The following is a 25160-nucleotide window of genomic DNA, read 5'->3' on the forward strand; positions in this document are numbered from 1 at the left end:
GATTATACTTTGGCAAAATTGCCTTTGAAAACAGAAAGAAGACTTGAAGCAACAGAACTCCAAAATATTGTAACATAACTAACCTCAGACCTCGAGGAAAACCTCCCTTGAAAACCATCCTTTCTGAATTGTTCTCCCTATAATTCAGAGAGCTCCAACATCTCTCGCCTGGCTTTCTACTAAAAAGTGACAGTTGATTATTTAGCAAACATTCAAGAAAGGTCCATGTAAATAAGAAAGCCTAGAATAAAACAGAAAGAGGGGAACTACAAAATGGCAATGTATCTGCACTAGCTGAACTCCAGGTTCCTAAAAACATTTGGGCCCTTGAGGGTCATGGCCTAATAAACATTTAAGAAACTAGTTTCCTTGTTCAATGATGCCCCCTACTTCCCACCTATGGTCACCTGAGTATAGATATGCTCAGAAAACTAGAGACAGACCTTCCCACTGACCCCTAAATTCAAAGTCCAAATAAAAAATTTTTCCTGTTTTTGTTATCTTTTGTTTTTTGAGACAGTCTCATATAGCTGAGGTTAGCTTCAAAGTTTTGAACTCTATGTAGTCAAGGATGGCTTGAGCTCTTGCCTCAGACTAGAATTACAGACATGCCCCACCACACCAGGCCCACACTTATCTTAGCTGTTCCTTTCCGTAGTCCTTAACTACAAGTGTAGGAGTACATATAAAAGGAAGATACTTTAAAATTCAGGTAATGTGATTCCCTCTCAGAGAAAATGGGAGCTGGCAAGAGATTATGTCACTCATAAAGCACTTCAAATGTCTAAACTCATCCTAAGCACAGAACTGCTTACCAGCAGCTGAAAGCAAGAAACATCAAGTTTAAAACTTGGAATTTTTAAATTTTTGTTTTGTTTCTTGACAGCCTATCCTGCTGTGTAGCTTTGGCTAGTCTTGAACTCACAAGGTTCCTATCTCAGCCTCCCAAAAGCTGGAATTACAGGCATGCACCACCATTTAACGGGTAACTTCAAATGTGATCTAAATTCCTCTAAGAGTCTCTTGTGCTGGTGTCACCTGCTCTCATTTGGCAGTAGGCTTGTCACATGGAAGGTTCTCATGAGCTGAAGAAACCAGTAAAAGCAAGTCTTTTTTTGTTTTGTTTTTCTATTTCATTCACTTTCTAATGGAATAGCAGGATTTTGGAGAAGATATTTTATTTTCAAATTATATTTTTTCTTTGCATGTCAAAAATTTCCATGTAGAAACAATGGTAATTTTATGCCTGGTTTGATCTCACCTTTAAAAACACTGTGTAGCTGAGGACGTCACTTGGTGACAGCACATGCCAAGCCCTGGGTGCTCTCCTCAGCACCAACAAAGAAACGTCAGAGTTGTTTGTAAACAGTGATCCTAACCCAAGGTGTGGTGGCACACACCTGTCATCCCAGTGCTCTGGGGGCTGAAGCCAGGAGAGAAGAGTAAATGCTACAGAACTGAGAATATTAAAAAAGACTATTGAGAGCTCGAGAGATGGCTTAGCAGTTAAGGCACTTGCCTGTGAAGCCTAAAGACTCATATTCAACTCTCTAGGTCCCACTTAAACCAGACGCATAGTGAGTCAAGTGTGCAATGTTGCACATGTGCACAAGGGGGCGCACACATCTGGAGTTCAATTGCAGTGTCTGGAGGCCCTGGTGTGCCAACTCTCCCTCTCTCAAAAAAAAAAAAAAAAGTCTGTTGGATTTGTGTCAACAAAAAAAAAAAAGAAAAAAAATTTTTTTAAGGCTATTGAGCCAGACATGGGGGCAAATGCCTTTAATTCCCACACTCAGGAGGCAGAGGTAGGAGGATCACCATAGGCTCAAGGCCACCAAAACAACATAGTGAATTCCAGGTCAGCCTGGGCTACATACAGCAAGACTCTACCTTGAAAAAACAAAAACTAAATAAAAACAGTTATTGAGCTCTTAGGAGGCTTCCCTCAACAATGTCTAGTAATGGCATTAGCTCGTGGTTCCAAAGTTAGGGACAAAGGTCCTCCACTGTGGATGTGTGGTGATATTCCAACCTGACACACACAGGGCGCCATAAACGTTATAAAAATATCTTCAGGACTGGGGTGCAGTTCTGCGGCAGAGCACATGCAGAAAAATGTGAAAAAGAAATCAGTGCCTTGGGGCTGGGGATGTAACTCAAAAGAATGGTGCTTAGTATTCACAAAGCCCTAAGTTCAAAGGTTCATAGAATCAGAAGTTCAAGGTCATCCTTGGCTATATAGTGAGTTCAACTCCATGGCAAGGGAGAGAGAGAGAGATTCTCTCTGCCTCTTTTTCTCTGTCTGTTGCTCTCAAATAAATAAAAATAAACAAAAATATTTTTAAAAAAAAGAGAGGGAGGGAGAGAGGGAGGGAGGGAGGGAGGAAAAGAGGGAGGGAGAGAGGGAAAGATGGAGGGAGGAAGGGAGACGGAGAGACCAGTACTGCTTCGGAGAAAGAAAGGCGGGCATTTTCTGGAAGGACACATGAACACAAAGCAGGTGGGTAGCAGTGCTTTGGTGAACTCAAGGACAGCCTGCAGTTTTAATATCTTGTTCTTCAGATGCTGCTAGAACCATGCGTGGCTGATCCAGAGGGAAATGTAACTTGTGTTTCTTTTAGGGAGGAAAAGGTGAGAGCAGCAAAGGCAAGGGAAACCTAAGGGAAATGCAACAGAGCAGGCGCCCAGCGCTGCAGGTGGCAAACAAAACTCGTCTACCCTGCCCAAAAATATTGCACCTCCTCCACTTCATTATTAAATGCATTCAGCCACTGTCTCTAAAGGTATTATTTTATATTAACACTTGTCTATAACTTGGTATGTGAGCATCAATCAAGTTTTCTGAGGCTAGGTTTAATTATGTTGGAATTAAGTGCCTTTGCCTTTACAGAAAAAATACTTTAGAGATCAAAGAATATTATTCAGATGTGAACTAAAATACATTCCTTTAGGCAGTAGCAGAAAAGCGGTGAAATTATACTTTCCTTTTAATAATAGAAGAATAATGTGGATTCAGATTTGGAAGTTAGGGATAAAATTCTTTTGTGGCTCCAGCAAAGGCAGCTCAGTTATTTATGAAGAACAATTTGGCTCACGCATCGCTATGGTGAGTTTCTTAAGGAATACTCCAGTTTATATGAGCACATCACACTTTTAACACTTAAGCAGAAACGTTGTCTTCTATGTGCTCTCCCTCTTTCCCTCTCTCGTGTGTGTGTTTTGAAGCAGGATTTCACTCTAGATCAGACTGACCTAGAACTCACACTGTAGTCAGGCTGGTCTCAAACTCATGGCAACCCTCCTATTTCAGCCTCCTGAGTTCCAGACCTACCTTGAAAATACAAACAAAAAAAGAAAGAAAGAAAGAAAGTGCACCACCACACCCGGCTCTCTGTGTTCCTTTCTAGTTTATAAAGTGCATATAATCTAACATGATAAGTTTATAGAGGTTTAAAAAAGGCTTTAGGCATTTTTCAATTACTTATCCATGATCAATTTAAACTCAGTCAGCTATCAAAGAACAAAAAGTTTCCCATACTACTGATCCTACCTGCTTACTTATCAGCCCTTCAAATTTAGGTCTAACACACACACACACACAAAAATGTTCTTGAAACAGGGTCTCATTATTTTCCCAGGCTAGCCTTCTTCTCCTAAGCTCCAGTGATCCTCCTGCCTCAGCCTCCTGAGTAGCTGGGATTGCAGGGGTGTACCAGCATGCACGCAAAGATAGTAAAATGACGTTTGCGCTGAGAACACGGATGCTATTTCTGTAATCATCCAGCATTTCTTGTGACTCCTGAGCAGTTTCTCTATAGGACTCAAACTGGACAGCCTAGGAGAGGACCATTAGTCATTCTTGCTAGCTCTCCTCGTGAGGTAACCCCTGCCATTTTCTCATACCTCTGAGACTCTGATTTAAACACAAAGACATACGTGAGGTGCTAAGCACCACTAATATAGTTCATTGTCTGAATCAGATTATAATAAATTTATTTGAACTCAGAAATAGGAATCAGAGACATAAAAGAAAATTCTGAGCTCTTCCAAACACATGAGAAACAGCAGCTAAATTAATTATTTCTCTCTCAGACATCAACTTTTCTACCTGGTTGGCAACTACAAAAAATACTTTAAGTAGGTTTAATTAAAGAGAAGGCAGTCTAGCTTATTTATTTGGCAGGAACAAGCTCCCGATGACAAGTGTTCTCCTGTCCTGGGAAGAGTCATTTTCCCCTGGCAAATGCTCTATGGTCAGTGTGATCATATAAAAGGAGAGGCTAAGGACATCTAGGCCAGCGAATCATCATCAAAACGAAAACAACAATGATCCCACTTGGAGATGCTCCAAGACACAACTAAGCACTGTGTCGTACTCAAAGAAGCAGCCACGTCCCCACACATCCACACGTAAAGAACCACAGATGTAAACATCCAGAAGACCCGTCCTGCAGCTTAGCTCCAAGCAGGAGGTAAATGCTGACTTCTTCTCTCCTCAGAAAAGGAAGATCTTGTCAAAACCCACTTTCTCACCACCCCACTAACTTATCTATACCTTCTCTAATGTCTTAAGAACATCTAGATTGATAGGCATTTGTTTTAATAAGTGTTCAGTTTGTCTTTATCTGAAACTGAATCAGAGGAAAGATCCACAGTGCCACAAGAAGCTAACCCTCATCTTGTAGGAACTTCAAGGGGAAAGGGAGAAAACACAGCTGTGATGACACTTCAGTTTTTTCCACATTCTTTAGTCTATGAACTCCTCTGAGAGTCAGCCCGAAGTTCTGATCAGTTTAAATGTAACGGCTGGGGACATGGCTCAGTAATAGAGCACTTACTTAGCATGCATGAGACCTTGGATTCAACTCCCCAGCACAAGAAAAACAACAACAAAAGAAAAACCCCAAGTACTACTTTGAATCCTATGTCCACAGTCCCAGCCCTCCACATAGATTCTAGTGGTTTGCTTTGAAAATGCATGCTCAAAAAAAAAAAAAAAAAAATGCAGTCACAGAACATCGTGAGCAACCCTGCGTAATGGAACCAGGTTATTGGTGAAGTGAGAGTCAACAGATGCGTTCCACTAACGTCCCCAGCAGCCGAGCCCTGCCGACAGAGCACGAGGCTGCAAGGCTGGTCAGAGCCCGCAGCCCAAAACGCTCTTTCCACAGGCCATGCTGGTGGTTCCAAAGTGCCTGTCTACATAGTCAATCTTATGTGGGAACCTGACTAAAAGTGTGTACTGTTTTCATAACATTGTTCGTCCTGGGTTTTGCTAAGAGTTTGTCTGTGGTCCCTCAGACAGCCATCCAAAGACACATCAATGGTCACTTGCTGCGCGTTGTCTCTCGTGCTTCGGTAGGTCTCCGATGGGGGCCCACCATTCTGCTGCGCACAGCCATTGATGTGGGCCAGCGGCAGCACCCCGGGGGGACAGCACAGCTTCTTAGCGCAACTCTGGGAGACGCAAGGGGCACTGCAGAGCAGCAGCAAGTCCTTCTGCTCCAGGGCTTCCTTCGCGTCCACGCTTTCAAACTGGATGGTCACGTTGTGAATGCCGGCGTTGTGGAAGATTTCTCGAATTTTCCTGCTGGCATCCTGCTGTCCCATGTCCTTCTGGCACTTGATGTGCAGAGTGGCGATGATCTTTCCACTTATGAGTTCCCAGATGTGAACTTCGTGCACGCTGCTAATTCCAGGCACGGCGGAGAGCTGCGCCACTAGAAGAGAGAAGAGCCACAGCGGTGTGTGAATGCTGGACCCGAAACAGAGCCGTGTGAGGGACGTGGGTGCCTAAGCCCGCCACCAAAACGGCTGTGCTTTGACCCCAACACGCAGAAAGAAGCTGTCCCCTGCTAGCTGGCCCCTGTGAGCTGTCCTGTTCCCTGTGAGCTGTCGCCTGTGAACTGTCCCATGAGTGTGCTTCCTCTAAAAGCTCTCCTCTCTGAACTCCTATGCCGCACATTGCTAGCCCTCCAGAAGTGATTCAAAGCCACAGACAGGAGGGTTGTAAGTTCAAGATCAGCCAGTGCTACATGGAAAGTTCCAGGTCAGTCTGGAATACACAGCAAAATCCTGTCTCAAAACCAAACTAAGGGCTGGAGAAGTGGCTTAGTGGTTAAGTTGCTTGCCTGCGAAGCCTAGGGACCCATGTTTGACTCTCCAGGTCCCACGCAAGTGTGCAAGGTCACACATGCACACAAGATGGCACATTTGGCTGGAGTTCCACTAAAATAGCTAGAGGCCCTAGCACACCAATTCATCCCCCCCTCTCGCTCTTTCTCTCTCATAAAAAAAAAAAAAAAAACCACCAGATTAAAAAAAACTAAACCAAACAAAAATCTTCAAGAAAGTAAGTTTAAAGCCTGATATAGTAGATACTGGAGAAGCTGAGTCAGGATGATCAAGGGTTCCAGGTCAGCTTTAGCTATTTAGGGAGATCCTGTCTCAAAACATATTAGGGAGAGAGAATGTTTAATATCAAAAAAAGCGCATGCCCAGGCTGTTGAGTATACAAGGGAGTGGACCCCATCACAGGTCTCCCAGGAGACCACAAAGCAGAGTGTGTAAGAGGCACACTGTAAGCTGCACATGGCGGCAAAGGCCTGCAATCCCAGCCCAAGGAGGCCTGACTGCTTCCAAGTGCCAGGTCAGCTTGATCTATATTCTAAGTTCCAGGCCAGCCAGGACCACAGAGTGATACCCTATCTTGATGGATGGATGGGTGAGTGGGAGGATGGGCAGACAGACAGGCAGACTGACAGATATCGTTTAATAAAAGGGATCAAAAACATTTACTGTAAATTCTAGTTCTAAGGATTCAATTCAAAGGGAATAACCATACTTCTGTACAAGAATGGTTTGAGTCCTCATTGCTCTTTATATTAAAAACAACAAAAGAGGGCCTGGAGAGATGGCTCAGTAGTTAAAGGTACTTTCTTGCAAAATCTGCCAGCCTAGGTTCAATTCCTCAGTACCTAAGTAAAGCCAGATGCACAATGTGGCACAGGCATCTGGAGTTCGTTTGCAGTGGCAAGAGACCCTGATACACCCATATACTCTCAAATTATCTTTCCCTCTCTCTCTCAGAAAAAAATTTTTAAGGGAAAACAACAAAGAAACAGCTAATTACACAACAGAATACAATACAGCTGTCATAAAATAAGTTGTATACTTAAGGTTATGAGGAAATTTACATAACGAATTTTAAACAAAAAGGGAAATACAAACACTAGACATGTCTTAAATTTTTCGTTTGTTTTGGTTTTTCTAGAGACTCTCAGATGTCTGTAACTCGGGGGCAGTGTGACTTGTGTTGGGGCACAGAAAACCGGCAGCGTTCATTCGTGGACAGAGCGAGGACCCGAGGTTGAAGCACTGTCCTCACAGTGGCCGGAGCCACTGACTGACTCACATGGCCCTGGAAGAGAACCAACTAGAAGGCAGGATGCAGAACCTGGATGACTCACCTTCTGAGCAAAAAGGGAGACAAAAATCAAGGTCAAGCAAAATGGCCTTATTGGCAGGGGGGAAATGGTCTTGTTGTGATTAAAATAAACCTTTGGCATGATGTCAAATAGCTCAGCAGAAAGCATTGCCCAGCCATCTCGTTTTCAAAAGCCGCACAGGTGATGATCGCAGTTTACCAAGGGCCATCCCAATCACCTCACCCGCCAGGCTGCCAGACACGCGGTGCACGCCCCAGGGCCTGGTGGCTGCGGGTGCTTCACAGCCAGTGTCGCTCAGACCCCACTCTGCCACCGCGCCAGCCACAACACTCCCGGGACACAGCGCAGTCCACTTACTGAGCTCTTCCATGTTGATGCCCCTGGGGACCATCTGCAGCAGAATGACAGCAGTCTCCTTGATGAGTGGGAAGGCAGATGACAAAATAATGATGACCATGACAACGGTCAGACTGGGGTCGATGTAACACTGCCAGTTACACGGGACGTCGTGGCTCAGGGGAAGGACATAGAAGATGATGGCCGTGATGACAACAATCACAGACCCCAGGGCATCTCCCATCACATGCAAAAGAACACCTGCAGAGGAGGAAGACAGACCGGTGAAGCCCAGAGCCAGGAATGGCACGTGTGACACTTGGTAACCGAGATGCCAAGCTTGAGTACGATTGGATGTTTTCTGTTAGAACACTGAGTGGATAAGAATTTAAAAAAATAAATAAACCAGGTATGGTGGTGCCCACCTGGAATCCCAGCACTTGGGAAATGGAGGTGGAAGGATTATGAGTTTGAGGCCATCCTGGTCTACACAGCAAGACTCTGTCTCAAAACAAGCAGGAGGGCTGGAGAGATGACTCAGTGGTTAAGACACTTGCCTGCAATGCCTAACGACCAGGGTTCAATTCCCCAGGACCCATGTAAAGCCAGATGCACAAAGTGGTACATGTATCATTTGTAGTGGCTAGAGGCCCTGGCACACCCATTCTCCCACTCTCTCTCCTTGTAAATAAACAAACAAACAAATATTTTTAAAGGAAACAGTAACAATGAAAAAAAAAAATCCCAGGCCACCATCCCAGGACCCAGCCAGCCTAGAAAACAGGAACAGTCTAGAAAGAGCCTGCACTACAGTCGGCTGCAAGAAGTGACTGAACCAGCCCATAGAGCCACAGAGCTGCCACCCAGCACCCTTCAGGAGGCACACGAGGAGAGACAGCAACTATTGTAAATGACACATCATTCTTCCAGATATGCATTTATAGTTGATTCTAAACTTCTGTTTTGTTTTGAGGTGGGGCCTCACTATAGAGCCTGGTGGTCCTGGACTCTGTATCCCAAGCATTGGGGTAACAGGTATGTGCTTTCATGTCCGTCTTCAAAGTTTGTTTCTCTGTTATACTTTGTAAGTCAGGAGTCGGGGGGGGGGGGGGGTCACTGATGAGCTCAGGGCGATGGAGAGTCTGTTGTTAATGTTGCAGTGCCAGGGACTGGACCGGGCATCTTGGGTACACTAATGAGGCAAGCGCTCTCCCGTTGTTTTTAAGAGAGGACAGAACTAAACTACATACCGAGAGGGATTCCTTTGACTCTTTTGGCTTCGCTGGCCTGTGATCCATGAATCAGCCCCTTTCTTTGTAGAGATTTGCTTACTTATCTCTTGTCCTGTGGCCATTCCAATGGCCTCTGGGTTAAGAAGGCCTCAAGAATAGAGACAGGCCGGGCATGGTGGCGCACGCCTTTAATCCCAACACTTGGGAGGCAGAGGTAGGAGGATTGCCATGAGTTCGAGGCCACCCTGAGACCACATAGTGAATTCCAGGTCAGCCTGGGCTAAAGCAAGACCCTACCTCAAAAAAAGAAGAAGAAGAAGAAGAAGAAGAAGGATAGTAGCAAGCTTTGGCTGCATAAAGAGCCATCTGTCATGATGACACAAAACTAAAATTCTACACATGTAGGTAAAAATTATGGATTTCTAAACTTAAGAGAATTGTTTCTCAAGATATCAGTTATAATAAAGAAAATATATAATCCTCAGCAAAGAATATTTGGGAGTTCCTTTTTTTTTTTTTTTTTTTTTTTTTTGAGATAGGGTCTCACTCTAGCCCAGGCTGACCTGGAATTCACCATGTAGTCTCAGGCTGGCTTCAAACTCATGGCGATCCTCCTACCTCTGCCTCTGAGTTCTGGGATTAAAGGCGTGCGCCACCAAGTCCAGTGGGAGTTATACTATTAAGATATATATTAGTTTAGAATTTAGTAAATTCAGGGCTAGGGAAATACCAGTGTTTGGTTCCCTGTCCCCATCTAAAAATCCAGAATCTGTGACAGGGTTAATATGGGAGGCAGAGACAGAAGGCTTTTCTGTAAACTGGTGGCAAGCTCAAAAACAAACAGCCAACAACAAGCCAGGCGTGGTGGCGCACGCCTTTAATCCCAGCATTTGGGAAGCAGAGGTAGGAGGATCTCCATGAGTTCAAGGCCATCTTGAGAGTACATAGTGAATTCCAGGTCATCTTGGGATAGAGTGAGACCCTATCTTGAAAAACCAAAAATAAAGAAAGAAAGAACAGAACAGAACAGGTGCAGAGCAAGGAAATGCTGCTCCCAATGAGGTGGAAAGCAGAGGACGCACCTGAGCTGCCCTCTGACCTCCACACACATCAGGGCACAGATGTGTGTGCATTCGTTCACACACACAAATAGTAAAACACATTAAAAAGAACTGAATAAATTTGGTGAAAATCCGGTCAGAAAAATTACAAGAAAAATGCTGTCTTGGCTTTCTTGGGAGGAAACCTCAGAATCTTGCTACTCAGAGATCAAGAGCAGCAGCGCAGTGGGAAACAACCTCAGTCTCCCGGAGGAGCCTGGAGGATAGGGTGCTGTGCACGTGACCCAGAACACCTCACAAAATCACAAACTTCAACTTACTGTTGAGCCATGTCCACTTGGCATTTATTTTTTTTTTATTTATTTATTTATTTTTTTTTTTTGGTTTTTCGAGGTAGGGTCTCACTCTGGTCCAGGCTGACCTGGAATTAACTCTGTAGTCTCAGGGTGGCCTTGAACTCACGGCGATCCTCCTACCTCTGCCTCCCGAGTACTGGGATTAAAGGCGTGCGCCACCACGCCCGGCTGCCATTTGGCATTTATGTGGATGCTGGAGATCTGAATTCTGGTTCTTATGTACACAGAGCTGCCTAGGCTTGGCGTCTGAGCCTCCATCACCTCCCTGACCCTGTGCAGCAGGTGAAGGGTAAGAGAGGGGGCGTGAAGGGAAGGGACAGGGGGAGGGGGAGGCCTTGAAAGGTTGGCAAGTCTGGAAAGGCGTGCGACTGGACAGGAAACCCTGGACACCAGCCGCGCTCCCCATTCTCTGGTTGCAATAAAGGTTTGTGAGGGAGCAGCCCTGCTCATGGCTGTGATTCTGAGCAATCTGGCAGGTTACCAGAGAGACAAAGATCACCAGTCACCTGATTCGTCACAGTGCCCACAGGTCACTGTCCAAAGACAGGAGACCTCTGCACTTGGCCCTCCCTTGCTGACTTTCCATTAAAGAAAACAAAACCCACTCAATTGGTATACCAAGCATTTGCCATCGGGGGCAGGGGAACTGGAAGAATACCTTCCCCAAGAGAGCTGACTTGCTCTATTCGATGCCCGGCACCCACATTAACAGCAGGGCATGGGCAGGCACACCTGTAACCCCAGTACAGTGGGGAGTGGAGAAAGGAGAACCACTGGGCTCACTGGTCTCCCAGCCTGGCCGAAACCAGCAGTTCCAGGTTCTGTGGGAGATGCCATCTGAAGTGAACACGTGGAAGAATAACAGAAGAGGACACCCAACATCCCCCTGGCCTCTGCAGGTGTGTGCTTGGGACACACGCATCTACACACACGTACATATACTATACACACACATCCCCCCACCATAAAAAAAGAACTGGCAATTTGACATGTCCCAGCAATCAATGCCGGTGACTTTGTGAGTTAGAAAACACAGTGCTCAGGAAAAATTCACAGGTCATTGTGAAAGGATGAGATCTACCACGAAGAAGATCTCACTGGAGATCTGTTCTCAGGTGAGTCAGGACTGCCGTTCATGTGTGCGCAAGTAACTAACAGAGGTATAACGTGCCACGGACCATGCCAGATCCCTGTAAGTAAGATCGAGGACCGCAAAGTACACTATGAGAACTTTGAAAGCATTGTGCTTCCACTTTACTTTGCGGTACACGATGGAGTTGGTTTCCTATTCCCATTGGAATGAGAAACAAGAAATGAAAATCCAGAAGTGACTTTTGCTCCCAGGATCCCCGTCAGAGATGCTTCCTGTGAAAATCTGGGGAGAGGTGAGATTCTGCTTTCAGAAGCCACTGCTTAGATGTTCAGAACGTAAGCCGGCAGTGGGATGAGTCCACTCGAGAAGCGAACCATCCCTGTCTGGAAGCCAGGGGCCCTGCGTGACCAAGAAAAGTGCCAGAAACATGAAGGAGGAGGAGGGATTCCATTCCAGCTCCGTTCGTAGCCAAGGTGACTTGGAGAAGTTGCCAAGCTCTCCAGACCCCGTTTCCTATGTGTAAAGTGGACCGGTTGAAGTTCATTCCCCCACGGCCTTCCCGGCCCTTGTGCTCTGTGGTCCTCCCATGACTCCTGGCTGTAGGTGAGGACTCAGCCCCAGGAGGAGGCCGGGCTCAGGCTTAGCCGGAGGTGCAGAGACTCTAATCAGCCCTAAGGGTTCTGGTGTGTGAGAGCAGAGGTGACTGTCACCAAGGCAGCAGGGGGTTGAGCCCAGCAATCCCGCTCACTACCTGAAGGATGACAGGATCGGCCAGTAAGAGTGTTGGGAGAACTAAGTGATTTATTCGTGAGTGGCACAAGGAGGCACTCTAACAGATTCGTTCTTGTTCCTGCAATAAGCCTCGACACTCCTTGTGCTTTCCCTCACTGCGAGTGCGCGGGCTAGAGGCCACCATCCTCGCGCGCCGGGGTGGAGCTCTCGTGGAAGAGCGTCTACCTGGTGTGCACAGAGCCCTCAGCTGGATCTTCAGCACCAAATAACTCCAGGTATGGCAGTGCACAACTGTAGTCCCAGCACTCAGGAGGTAGGGACAAGGGGATCAGGAGTTCAAGGTGAGATTCAGGCCAACTTGTGCCACATGGGATGCTGCCTCAAAAATAAAAATAAAAATAAATGGAGGAGGGATCACAGGCAAGTGAGGTCATACAGACACACACCTGTAATCCCAGCACTGGGAAGGCTGAGGCAGGAGAATCACAAAGTTGAGGTTGTCAGCTTGCGCTGTGTGTGAAGATCCTGCCTGCAAAAACAAACAAACAAACAAACAAACAAAAGCCAGGTGTGGTGGTTCACACCTTTAATCCCAGCGCTTGGAGAGGCAGAGGAAGGAGGATCACGGTGAGGTCAAGGCCACCCTGAGACTACAGAGTAAATTCCAGGTCAGCCTGAGTGAGAGTGAGGCCCTACTTCAGGGCGGGGGCGGGGGGGGGGGGAGAAGTAAAGTAGATAAAGAAAGATTAGGACCTGGAAGCCTAGAGAGGCTCAGTAACGTGCCCTAAGTCATATAATTCTTTCTCTCTCTCTCATTGTTGGTTGTATTGTGTGTGTGTGAGTGTGTGTAATGTATGCATGTGAGTATAGTGTGTGTGTGTGTGTGTGTGTAGTGTATGGGTGTGTGTGTGAAGATGCTCACACGGAAGCCAGAGGAGAACAGTGGGTTCTAGTTCTCACCGGCACTGCTTCTTTGAAATGGAGTCTTTCACTGACTAAAGAGCCCGCCTCTTCCATGAGCCCCAGGGGCGCTCCAGTCTCTACTCCCCACAGGACCTGGAGCATAGATAGGCATGGCCACACCCAGATATGCATGTGGGTGCTGGGAATGGAACGTAGGCAACCATAGGCCCCCTCAGGCCCTCATGTTTGCCTCAGGAAGTGCTCTTAACTGCTAAACCAGTTTTCTAGCCACCCCGTGTCATGTAGCTCATAAGTAGTGGAGCCTCTCAAGCTCAGGCCTCCAACCCAGCCAGGCTGAAAGCCCAGCCCAGCCCACAGTGCCCGTTACCTCTGAGGGAAGGCGCATGCGTGCTCTTCTGTAGATACCTGTAGATCAAGGCGCAGCCAGGCACTGACCGCCTCTTACCACTGACCTGCTTCTACTAATGAAAACTACAAGCTTTTGACTAAATATTAGCAAGACTTGGGCTATGGGTATAGCTCAGCACATGAGTTCAGTCCCAGCATTCCTCCAAGTTAGCAAGATCACGCAAATCTCCCAAACTATTGGTCTATACTTCATAACACACACACACAGATAATTAACAATGCCTTTTAAAAAGCTGGGGAGATGGTCCAACAGCTAAAGGAGAGTGCATGAAAAATTAAAGTTCTATGGTGAGATAGATCTTAAAATCTAGTATTATATGTCATATATATCATAGATATATGAAATATAAATATATATGTGCATATACATATATACATGCCTCAAAAAGAAAGATAAGTTGAGAGATTATTTTTCACTAAAGATTCTTGCTAAGAGACTTCCACCATACTCTGTAGAGAAGAAAATTTCCCTATAGTGTTCCATCTACATTTCGGACGTTAGATTCACTTAGTGTTTGGCGCTGCTGTGTCACTCTCGTGTTTCCATCTGAGAATGGGTGTGCGCAGCTCTCAGGGGAGGCTTCCTGTGTGTTCTCAGCTCACTGCACTGTCTGAATCCAATCCTCACTCCAGGCTTCCCCTACACCGTATGAAGATAAACATGGCTTAACCTTTCTCAAGTTTCCCAAAGTCAAGATTGGGGATTTGTGGGCAAGGCCCCCTTTTCATCTGTCTGCCTCTCCTGAGCTCCCAGGTCCCTGCTCTGGTAAGCCCCCCTCTTTGCAGCCTCGCTGGGCTGAGATGGTGGGGACCCCTACTCCCACAGGTGTTCCCTGCCCCCTCCTGACTTCCACATGGCAGGAGCTCCTGGTAGTTTTTCCTCTTGGCTTTGCTAAATCTAACAGTCTCTCTCTAAACCTTTAAAAAAATAAAAGGTTGGGATTAGCTGGCATAGAAGCTGCCAGTATGTGTAATCCCAGCATTTAGGGGCTCAGGAAGGAAGATTGTAAACCTAAGGCCAACCTGGGCTACATAGCAAAACCCAGCTCTCTCCCAATAAAAAGCCGGGGAATTGGACAGGAGAAATGGCTCAGTGGCATAGGTGTTTGAATGCAAAGCCTAAAAGCCTGAGTTCAATTCCCCAGTGCCCAGGTAAAGCCAGATGCACAGAGTGACACATGCATCTGGAGTTCATCTGTAGCGGCAGTTGGCCCTGGCATGCCCATTCCCACTCTCTGTCTCTCCTTGCAAATAAATAAATTAATATTTGTTAAGATTTGGGATTAACCATGGGCTGTAACCATTCTAAAGCAAAACCTATACCCAAGAAGTTAGAAAAGTGAGATGTTGGGTACAGTAGTTTCCAGTGAGAAAGGTACCACAGAACTCCCCGGGGCGGACATTCTCCTCATGTGGCTGACTTTGAACATGGGGTGAGAACAGTACTTAGGTAGGTACTTTCCACAGGCCTTAACCAGGATCCCCAATTTGGGCCTGGAAGTGTAGACTTCAATTAGCTAACAATCCCTCCACAAAGCAATTTTTGGTATTGGTAGCATATTAGAAACACTGATGTCTAGAGAGCAGGAGAACACGACACTGGTGTATGGCGAGCAGGGGAACACGACACTGATACGCTGGTAACAATAGAGTCACTAAAAATGCCGCGTTGTCAGGTGTGGGAGCGCACACCTCTAATCCCAGCACTTAGGAGGCAGAGGTAGGAGGATCACAATGAGATCGAGGCCACCCTGAGACTACATAGTGAATTCCAGGTCAGCCTGGGCCAGGGTGAAATCCTACCTCGAAAAATCAAAGAAAGAAAGAGGGAAGGAGGGAGGGAGGGAGAGAGAGAGAAAGACTGGCCATGTGGGGTAGAGCCTTAGGCAACAGCCCACATCTTCTTGTCTCACCATTAGAAAAATCATTCAAAGCGTGGTTTTGTGACAACACCTGATGCCTGACTCAGGAGGAAGGAGGATTTCCATGAGTTAAAGACAAGCTTGAACTACATATTGAGTATTAGGCCAGCTAGGTCTGCATAGCAAAGCCATGTCTCAAAAAAACAAAGTCAATTAAAATAGGCTTCTATAGGACTAAGAGGGAGAGCAAGTACAAACTCTAGGTTTCAACTCAAGTCCCATGAAAAAAAAACCTTAATAAATAAACAAAATATAGTATGCTGAGTATTAGTGAATGTGCAAAACCATCTACCATATTACCATGACATGAAACTCTCAAACTCAGGAAAACATGTCTCAGATGTGTGAAGGTCAGCAAAAAATGTCACTGATGTGTGAAGGTCACGGGAACATGGCACTGATGTGTGGAGATCAGGGGAACATGACACTGATGTGTGGAGGTCAGGGAAACATGACACTGATGTGTGGAGATCAGGGGAACATGGCACTGATGTGTGGAGATCAGGGAACATGGCACTGATGTGTGGAGATCAGGGAACATGACACTGATGTGTGGAGATCAGGGAACATGGCACTGATGTGTGGAGATCAGGGAACATGGCACTGATGTGTGGAGGTCAGGGGAACATGACAGTGATGTGTGGAGATCAGGGGAACATGACACTGATGTGTGGAGATCAGGGAACATCACACTGATGTGTGGAGATCAGGGAACATGGCACTGATGTGTGGAGGTCAGGGGAACATGGCACTGATGTGTGGAGATCAGGGAACATGGCACTGATGTGTGGAGGTCAGGGGAACATGACAGTGATGTGTGGAGGTCAGGGGAACATGACACTGAGGTGTGGAGATCAGGGGAACATGACACTGATGTGTGGAGATCAGGGGAACATGACACTGATGTGTGGAGATCAGGGGAACATGGCACTGATGTGAGGAGATCAGTGAACATGACACTGATGTGTGGAGATCAGGGAACATGACACTGATGTGTGGAGGTCAGGGAACATGACACTGATGTGTGGAGATCAGGGAACATGACACTGATGTGTGGAGATCAGGGAACATGATACTGATGTGTGGAGGTCAGGGGAATATGGCACTGATGTGTGGAGATCAGGGAACATGATACTGATGTGTGGAGGTCAGGGGAATATGGCACTGATGTGTGGAGATCAGGGAACATGACACTGATGTGTGGAGGTCAGGGGAACATGGCACTGATGTGTGGAGGTCAGGGGAATATGGCACTGATGTGTGGAGATCAGGGGAACATGGCACTGATGTGTGGAGGTCAGGGGAACATGACACTGATGTGTGGAGGTCAGGGGAACATGACACTGATGTGTGGAGGTCAGGGGAACATGACACTGATGTGTGGAGATCAGAGAACATGACACTGATGTGTGGAGGTCAGGGGAACATGGCACTGAGGTTTGGAGGTCAGGGGAACATGACACTGAGGTTTGGAGGTCAGGGGAACATGACACTGATGTGTGGAGATCAGGGGAACATGGCACTGATGTGTGGAGATCAGGGGAACATGACACTGATGTGTGGAGGTCAGGGGAACATGGCACTGATGTGTGGAGGTCAGGGGAACATGACACTGAGGTTTGGAGGTCAGGGGAACATGACACTGAGGTTTGGAGGTCAGGGGAACATGACACTGAGGTTTGGAGGTCAGGGGAACATGACACTGATGTGTGGAGATCAGGGGAACATGGCACTGATGTGTGGAGGTCAGGGGAACATGGCACTGATGTGTGGAGATCAGGGGAACATGGCACTGATGTGTGGAGATCAGGGGAACATGACACTGATGTGTGGAGATCAGGGGAACATGACACTGATGTGTGGAGGTCAGGGGAACATGACACTGATGTGTGGAGATCAGGGGAACATGACACTGATGTGTGGAGATCAGGGGAACATGGCACTGATGTGTGGAGGTCAGGGGAACATGACACTGATGTGTGGAGATCAGGGGAACATGGCACTGATGTGTGGAGATCAGGGGAACATGACACTGATGTGTGGAGATCAGGGGAACATGACACTGATGTGTGGAGATCAGGGAACATGATACTGATGTGTGGAGGTCAGGGGAACATGACACTGATGTGTGGAGGTCAGGGGAACATGACACTGATGTGTGGAGGTCAGGGGAACATGACACTGATGTGTGGAGATCAGGGAACATGACACTGATGTGTGGAGATCAGGGAACATGACACTGATGTGTTGAGGTCAGGGGAACATGACACTGATCTGTAGAGTTCAGGGAAACATAGCAGTGATGTGTGGAGGTCAGGGGAACATGACACTGATGTGTGGAGATCAGGGAAACATGACACTGATGTGTGGAGATCAGGGGAACATGACACTGATGTGTGGAGGTCAGGGAACATGACACTGATATATGGAGGTCAGGGGAACATGACAGTGATGTGTGAGATCAGGGGAACAGACACTGATGTGTGGAGATCAGGGAACATGACACTGATGTGTGGAGATCAGGGAACATGACACTGATGTGTTGAGGTCAGGGGTACATGACACTGACGTGTGGAGGTCAGGGGAACATGGCACTTATGTGGGAGATCAGGGGAACATGACACTGATGTGTGGAGATTTGGGGAACATGGCACTGATGTGTGGAGATCAGGGGAACATGGCACTGATGTGTGGAGATCAGGGAACATGACACTGATGTGTCGAGGTCAGGGCAACATGGCACTAATTTGTGGAGATCAGGGAACATGACACTGAAGTGTAGAGGTCAGGGGAACATGACACTGAGGTGTGGAGGTCAGGGGAACATGGCACTGATGTGTGGAGGTCAGGGGAACATGACACTGATGTGTGGAGTTCAGGGGAACATGACACTGATGTGTGGAGATCAGGGGAACATGACACTGATGTGTGGAGATCAGGGGAACATGTCACTGATGTGTGGAGATCAGGGGAACATGGCACTGATGTGTGGAGATCAGGGGAACATGACACTGATGTGTGGAGATCAGGGAACATGACACTGATGTGTGGAGATCAGGGAACATGACACTGATGTGTGGAGATCAGGGGAACATGACATTGAGGTGTGGAGATCAGGGGAACATGACACTGATGTGTGGAGATCAGGGAACATGACACTGATGTGTGGATGTCAGGGGAACATGGCACTGATGTGTGGAGGTCAGGGGAACATGGCACTGATGTGTGGAGATCAGGGGAACATGACACTGATGTGTGGAGATCAGGGAACATGACACTGATGTGTGGAGATCAGGGAACATGACACTGATGTGTGGAGATCAGGGAACATGACACTGATGTGTGGAGATCAGGGAACATGACACTGATGTGTGGAGATCAGGGGAACATGACATTGAGGTGTGGAGATCAGGGGAACGTGACACTGATGTGTGGAGATCAGGGGAACATGGCACTGATGTGTGGAGATCAGGGGAACATGACACCGATGTGTGGAGATCAGGGAACATGACACTGATGTGTGGAGGTCAGGGGAACATGACACTGATGTGTGGAGATCAGGGGAACATGGCACTGATGTGTGGAGGTCAGGGGAACATGGCACTGATGTGTGGAGATCAGGGGAACATGACACTGATGTGTGGAGATCAGGGAACATGACACTGATGTGTGGAGATCAGGGAACATGACACTGATGTGTGGAGATCAGGGGAATATGACACTGATGTGTGGAGGTCAGGGGAACATGACATTGAGATGTGGAGATCAGGGGAACATGACACTGATGTGTGGAGATCAGGGAACATGACACTGATGTGTGGATGTCAGGGGAACATGACACTGATGTGTGGAGATCAGGGGAACATGACACTGATATGTGGAGGTCAGGGGAACATGACACTGATGTGTGGAGATCAGGGGAACATGACAGTGATGTGTGGAGATCAGGGAACATGACACTAATGTGTGGAGATCAGGGAACATGACAGTGATGTGTGGAGGTCAGGGGAACATGACACTGAGGTGTGGAGATCAGGGAACATGACACTGATGTGTGGAGATCAGGGGAACATGACACTGATATGTGGAGATCAGGGAACATGACACTGATGTGTGGAGATCAGGGGAACATGACACTGATGTGTGGAGATCAGGGGAACATGACACTGATATGTGGAGATCAGGGAACATGACACTAATGTGTGGAGATCAGGGAACATGACAGTGATGTGTGGAGGTCAAGGGAACATGACACTGATGTGTGGAGATCAGGGGAACATGACACTGATATGTGGAGATCAGGGAACATGACACTAATGTGTGGAGATCAGGGAACATGACACTGATGTGTGGAGATCAGGGAACATGACACTGATATGTGGAGATCAGGGAACATGACACTGTGGTGTGGAGGTCAGGGGAACATGACACTGATGTGTGGAGATCTGGGGAACATGGCACTGATGTGAGGAGATCAGGGAAAATGACACTGATGTGTGGAGATTAGGGGAACATGGCACTGATGTGTGGAGATCAGGGAACATGACACTGATGTGTGTAGATCAGGGAACATGACACTGATGTGTGGAGATCAGGGGAACATGACACTGATGTGTGGAGGTCAGGGGAATATGACACTTATGTGTGGAGGTCAGGGGAATATGGCACTCATTTGTGGAGATCAGGGAACATGACACTCATGTGTGGAGCTCAGGGGAACATGGCATTGATGTGTGGAGATCAGGGGAACATGTCACTGATGTGTGGAGATCAGGGGAACATGGCACTGATGTGTCGAGGTCAGGGGAACATGGCACTCATTTGTGGAGATCAGGGAACATGACACTGATGTGTGGAGGTCAGGGAACATGACACTGATGTGTGGAGATCAGGGGAACATGACACTGATATGTGGAGGTCAGGGGAACATGACAGTGATGTGTGAGATCAGGGGAACATGACACTGATGTGTGGAGATCAGGGAACATGACACTGATGTGTGGAGATCAGGGAACATGACACTGATGTGTTGAGGTCAGGGGAACATGACACTGATCTGTAGAGTTCAGGGAAACATAGCAGTGATGTGTGGAGGTCAGGGGAACATGACACTGATGTGTGGAGATCAGGGAAACATGACACTGATGTGTGGAGATCAGGGGAACATGACACTGATGTGTGGAGGTCAGGGGAACATGACACTGATGTGTGGAGATCAGGGAACATGACACTGATGTGTGGAGATCAGGGGAACATGACACTGATATATGGAGGTCAGGGGAACATGACAGTGATGTGTGAGATCAGGGGAACAGACACTGATGTGTGGAGATCAGGGAACATGACACTGATGTGTGGAGATCAGGGAACATGACACTGATGTGTTGAGGTCAGGGGTACATGACACTGACGTGTGGAGGTCAGGGGAACATGGCACTGATGTGGGAGATCAGGGGAACATGACACTGATGTGTGGAGGTCAGGGGAACATGGCACTGATGTGAGGAGATCAGTGAACATGACACTGATGTGTGGAGATCAGGGAACATGACACTGATGTGTGGAGGTCAGGGAACATGACACTGATGTGTGGAGATCAGGGAACATGACACTGATGTGTGGAGATCAGGGAACATGATACTGATGTGTGGAGGTCAGGGGAATATAGCACTGATGTGTGGAGATCAGGGAACATGATACTGATGTGTGGAGGTCAGGGGAATATGGCACTGATGTGTGGAGATCAGGGAAAATGACACTGATGTGTGGAGGTCAGGGGAACATGGCACTGATGTGTGGAGGTCAGGGGAATATGGCACTGATGTGTGGAGATCAGGGGAACATGGCACTGATGTGTGGAGGTCAGGGGAACATGACACTGATGTGTGGAGGTCAGGGGAACATGACACTGATGTGTGGAGGTCAGGGGAACATGACACTGATGTGTGGAGATCAGGGAACATGACACTGATGTGTGGAGGTCAGGGGAACATGGCACTGAGGTTTGGAGGTCAGGGGAACATGACACTGAGGTTTGGAGGTCAGGGGAACATGACACTGATGTGTGGAGATCAGGGGAACATGGCACTGATGTGTGGAGATCAGGGGAACATGACACTGATGTGTGGAGGTCAGGGGAACATGGCACTGATGTGTGGAGGTCAGGGGAACATGACACTGAGGTTTGGAGGTCAGGGGAACATGACACTGAGGTTTGGAGGTCAGGGGAACATGACACTGAGGTTTGGAGGTCAGGGGAACATGACACTGATGTGTGGAGATCAGGGGAACATGGCACTGATGTGTGGAGGTCAGGGGAACATGGCACTGATGTGTGGAGATCAGGGGAACATGGCACTGATGTGTGGAGATCAGGGGAACATGACACTGATGTGTGGAGATCAGGGGAACATGACACTGATGTGTGGAGGTCAGGGGAACATGACACTGATGTGTGGAGATCAGGGGAACATGACACTGATGTGTGGAGATCAGGGGAACATGGCACTGATGTGTGGAGGTCAGGGGAACATGACACTGATGTGTGGAGATCAGGGGAACATGGCACTGATGTGTGGAGATCAGGGGAACATGACACTGATGTGTGGAGATCAGGGGAACATGACACTGATGTGTGGAGATCAGGGAACATGATACTGATGTGTGGAGGTCAGGGGAACATGACACTGATGTGTGGAGGTCAGGGGAACATGACACTGATGTGTGGAGGTCAGGGGAACATGACACTGATGTGTGGAGGTCAGGGGAACATGACACTGATGTGTGGAGGTCAGGGGAACATGACACTGATGTGTGGAGGTCAGCGGATCATGACATTGATGTGTGGAGGTCAGAGGAATATGGCACTGATGCGTGGAGTTCAGGGGAACATGACACTGATGTGTGGAGGTCAGGGGAACATGGCACTGATGTGTGGAGGTCACGGGAACATGGCACTGATGTGTAGAGGTCAGGGGAACATGGCACTGATTTGTGGAGGTCAAGGGAACATGGCACTGCTGTGTGGAGTTCAGGGGAACATGGCACTGATGTGTGGAGATCAGGGGAACATGACACTGATGCGTGGAGATCAGGGGAACATGACACTGATGTGTGGAGATCAGGGAACATGACACTCATGTGTGGAGATCAGGGGAACATGACACTGATGTGTGGAGATCAGGGGAACATGACACTGATGTGTGGAGGTCAGCGGAACATGACACTGAGGTTTGGAAGTCAGAGGAACATGACACTGAAGTGTGGAGATCAGGGGAACATGGCACTGATGTGTGGAGGTCAGGGGAACATGACACTGAGGTTTGGAGGACAGGGGAACATGACACTGATGTGTGGAGATCAGGGGAACATGGCACTGATGTGTGGAGATCAGGGGAACATGACACTGATGTGTGGAGATCAGGGGAACATGACACTGATGTGTGGAGATCAGGGAACATGATACTAATGTGTGGAGGTCAGGGGAACATGACACTGATGCGTGGAGGTCAGGGGAACATGACACTGATGTGTGGAGGTCAGGGGAACATGACACTGATGCGTGGAGTTCAGGGGAACATGACACTGATGTGTGGAGGTCAGGGGAACATGGCACTGATGTGTGGAGGTCACGGGAACATGGCACTGATGTGTAGAGGTCAGGGGAACATGGCACTGATGTGTGGAGGTCAAGGGAACATGGCACTGATGTGTGGAGTTCAGGAGAACATGGCACTGATGTGTGGAGATCAGGGGAACATGACACTGATGCGTGGAGATCAGGGGAACATGACACTGATGTGTGGAGATCAGGGAACATGACACTCATGTGTGGAGATCAGGGGAACATGACACTGATGTGTGGAGATCAGGGGAACATGACACTGATGTGTGGAGGTCAGGGAAACATGGCACTGATGTGTGGAGATCAGGGGAACATGACATTGAGGTGTGGAGATCAGGGGAACATGACACTGATGTGTGGAGATCAGGGAACATGACACTGATGTGTGGAGGTCAGGGGAACATGGCACTGATGTGTGGAGGTCAGGGGAACATGGCACTGATGTGTGGAGGTCAGGGGAACATGGCACTGATGTGTGGAGATCAGGGGAACATGACACTGATGTGTGGAGATCAGGGAACATGACACTGATGTGTGGAGATCAGGGAACATGACACTGATGTGTGGAGGTCAGGGGAACATGACATTGAGGTGTGGAGATCAGGGGAACATGACACTGATGTGTGGAGATCAGGGAACATGACACTGATGTGTGGATGTCAGGGGAACATGACACTGATGTGTGGAGATCAGGGGAACATGACATTGAGGTGTGGAGATCAGGGGAACATGACACTGATGTGTGGAGATCAGGGAACATGACACTGATGTGTGGATGTCAGGGGAACATGACACTGATGTGTGGAGATCAGGGGAACATGACACTGATATGTGGAGGTCAGGGGAACATGACACTGATGTGTGGAGATCAGGGGAACATGACACTGATATGTGGAGATCAGGGAACATGACACTGATGTGTGGAGATCAGGGGAACATGACACTGATGTGTGGAGATCAGGGGAACATGACACTGATATGTGGAGATCAGGGAACATGACACTAATGTGTGGAGATCAGGGAACATGACAGTGATGTGTGGAGGTCAAGGGAACATGACACTGAGGTGTGGAGATCAGGGAACATGACACTGAGGTGTGGAGGTCAGGGGAACATGACACTGATGTGTGGAGATCTGGGGAACATGGCACTGATGTGAGGAGATCAGGGAAAATGACACTGATGTGTGGAGATTAGGGGAACATGGCACTGATGTGTGGAGATCAGGGAACATGACACTGATGTGTGTAGATCAGGGAACATGACACTGATGTGTGGAGATCAGGGGAACATGACACTGATGTGTGGAGGTCAGGGGAATATGACACTGATGTGTGGAGGTCAGGGGAATATGGCACTCATTTGTGGAGATCAGGGAATATGACACTCATGTGTGGAGCTCAGGGGAACATGGCACTGATGTGTGGAGATCAGGGGAACATGTCACTGATGTGTGGAGATCAGGGGAACATGGCACTGATGTGTCGAGGTCAGGGGAACATGGCACTCATTTGTGGAGATCAGGGAACATGACACTGATGTGTGGAGGTCAGGGAACATGACACTGATGTGTGGAGATCAGGGGAACATGACACTGATATGTGGAGGTCAGGGGAACATGACAGTGATGTGTGAGATCAGGGGAACATGACACTGATGTGTGGAGATCAGGGAACATGACACTGATGTGTGGAGGTCAGGGAACATGACACTGATGTGTTGAGGTCAGGGGAACATGACACTGATCTGTAGAGTTCAGGGAAACATAGCAGTGATGTGTGGAGGTCAGGGGAACATGACACTGATGTGTGGAGATCAGGGAAACATGACACTGATGTGTGGAGATCAGGGGAACATGACACTGATGTGTGGAGGTCAGGGGAACATGACACTGATATATGGAGGTCAGGGGAACATGACAGTGATGTGTGAGATCAGGGGAACAGACACTGATGTGTGGAGATCAGGGAACATGACACTGATGTGTGGAGATCAGGGAACATGACACTGATGTGTTGAGGTCA

The 25160-nt window shown here is 47.8% G+C and overlaps 1 protein-coding gene across 2 annotated transcripts in view; it reads right to left on the reverse strand.

Moving 5' to 3' along the window:
- Window positions 1–2361: 2361 nt before the first annotated feature.
- The window catches only part of Slc30a10 (solute carrier family 30 member 10), a 64578-nt gene continuing 41779 nt past the window's right edge, over window positions 2362–25160 (reverse strand). For both annotated transcript variants that reach the window (XM_045145185.1, XM_045145179.1), the window contains exons 3-4: window positions 7806–8045; window positions 2362–5720 (exon numbers count right to left, since the gene is read on the reverse strand). In XM_045145185.1, the coding sequence (XP_045001120.1) occupies window positions 5230–5720; window positions 7806–8045 (731 nt within the window). In that variant the 3' untranslated portion in view covers window positions 2362–5229. The remainder of the gene's footprint in view (window positions 5721–7805; window positions 8046–25160) is intronic.

This window comes from Jaculus jaculus, chromosome 1 (genome assembly GCF_020740685.1).
Source record: "Jaculus jaculus isolate mJacJac1 chromosome 1, mJacJac1.mat.Y.cur, whole genome shotgun sequence".
Taxonomy (NCBI): Eukaryota; Metazoa; Chordata; class Mammalia; order Rodentia; family Dipodidae; genus Jaculus; species Jaculus jaculus.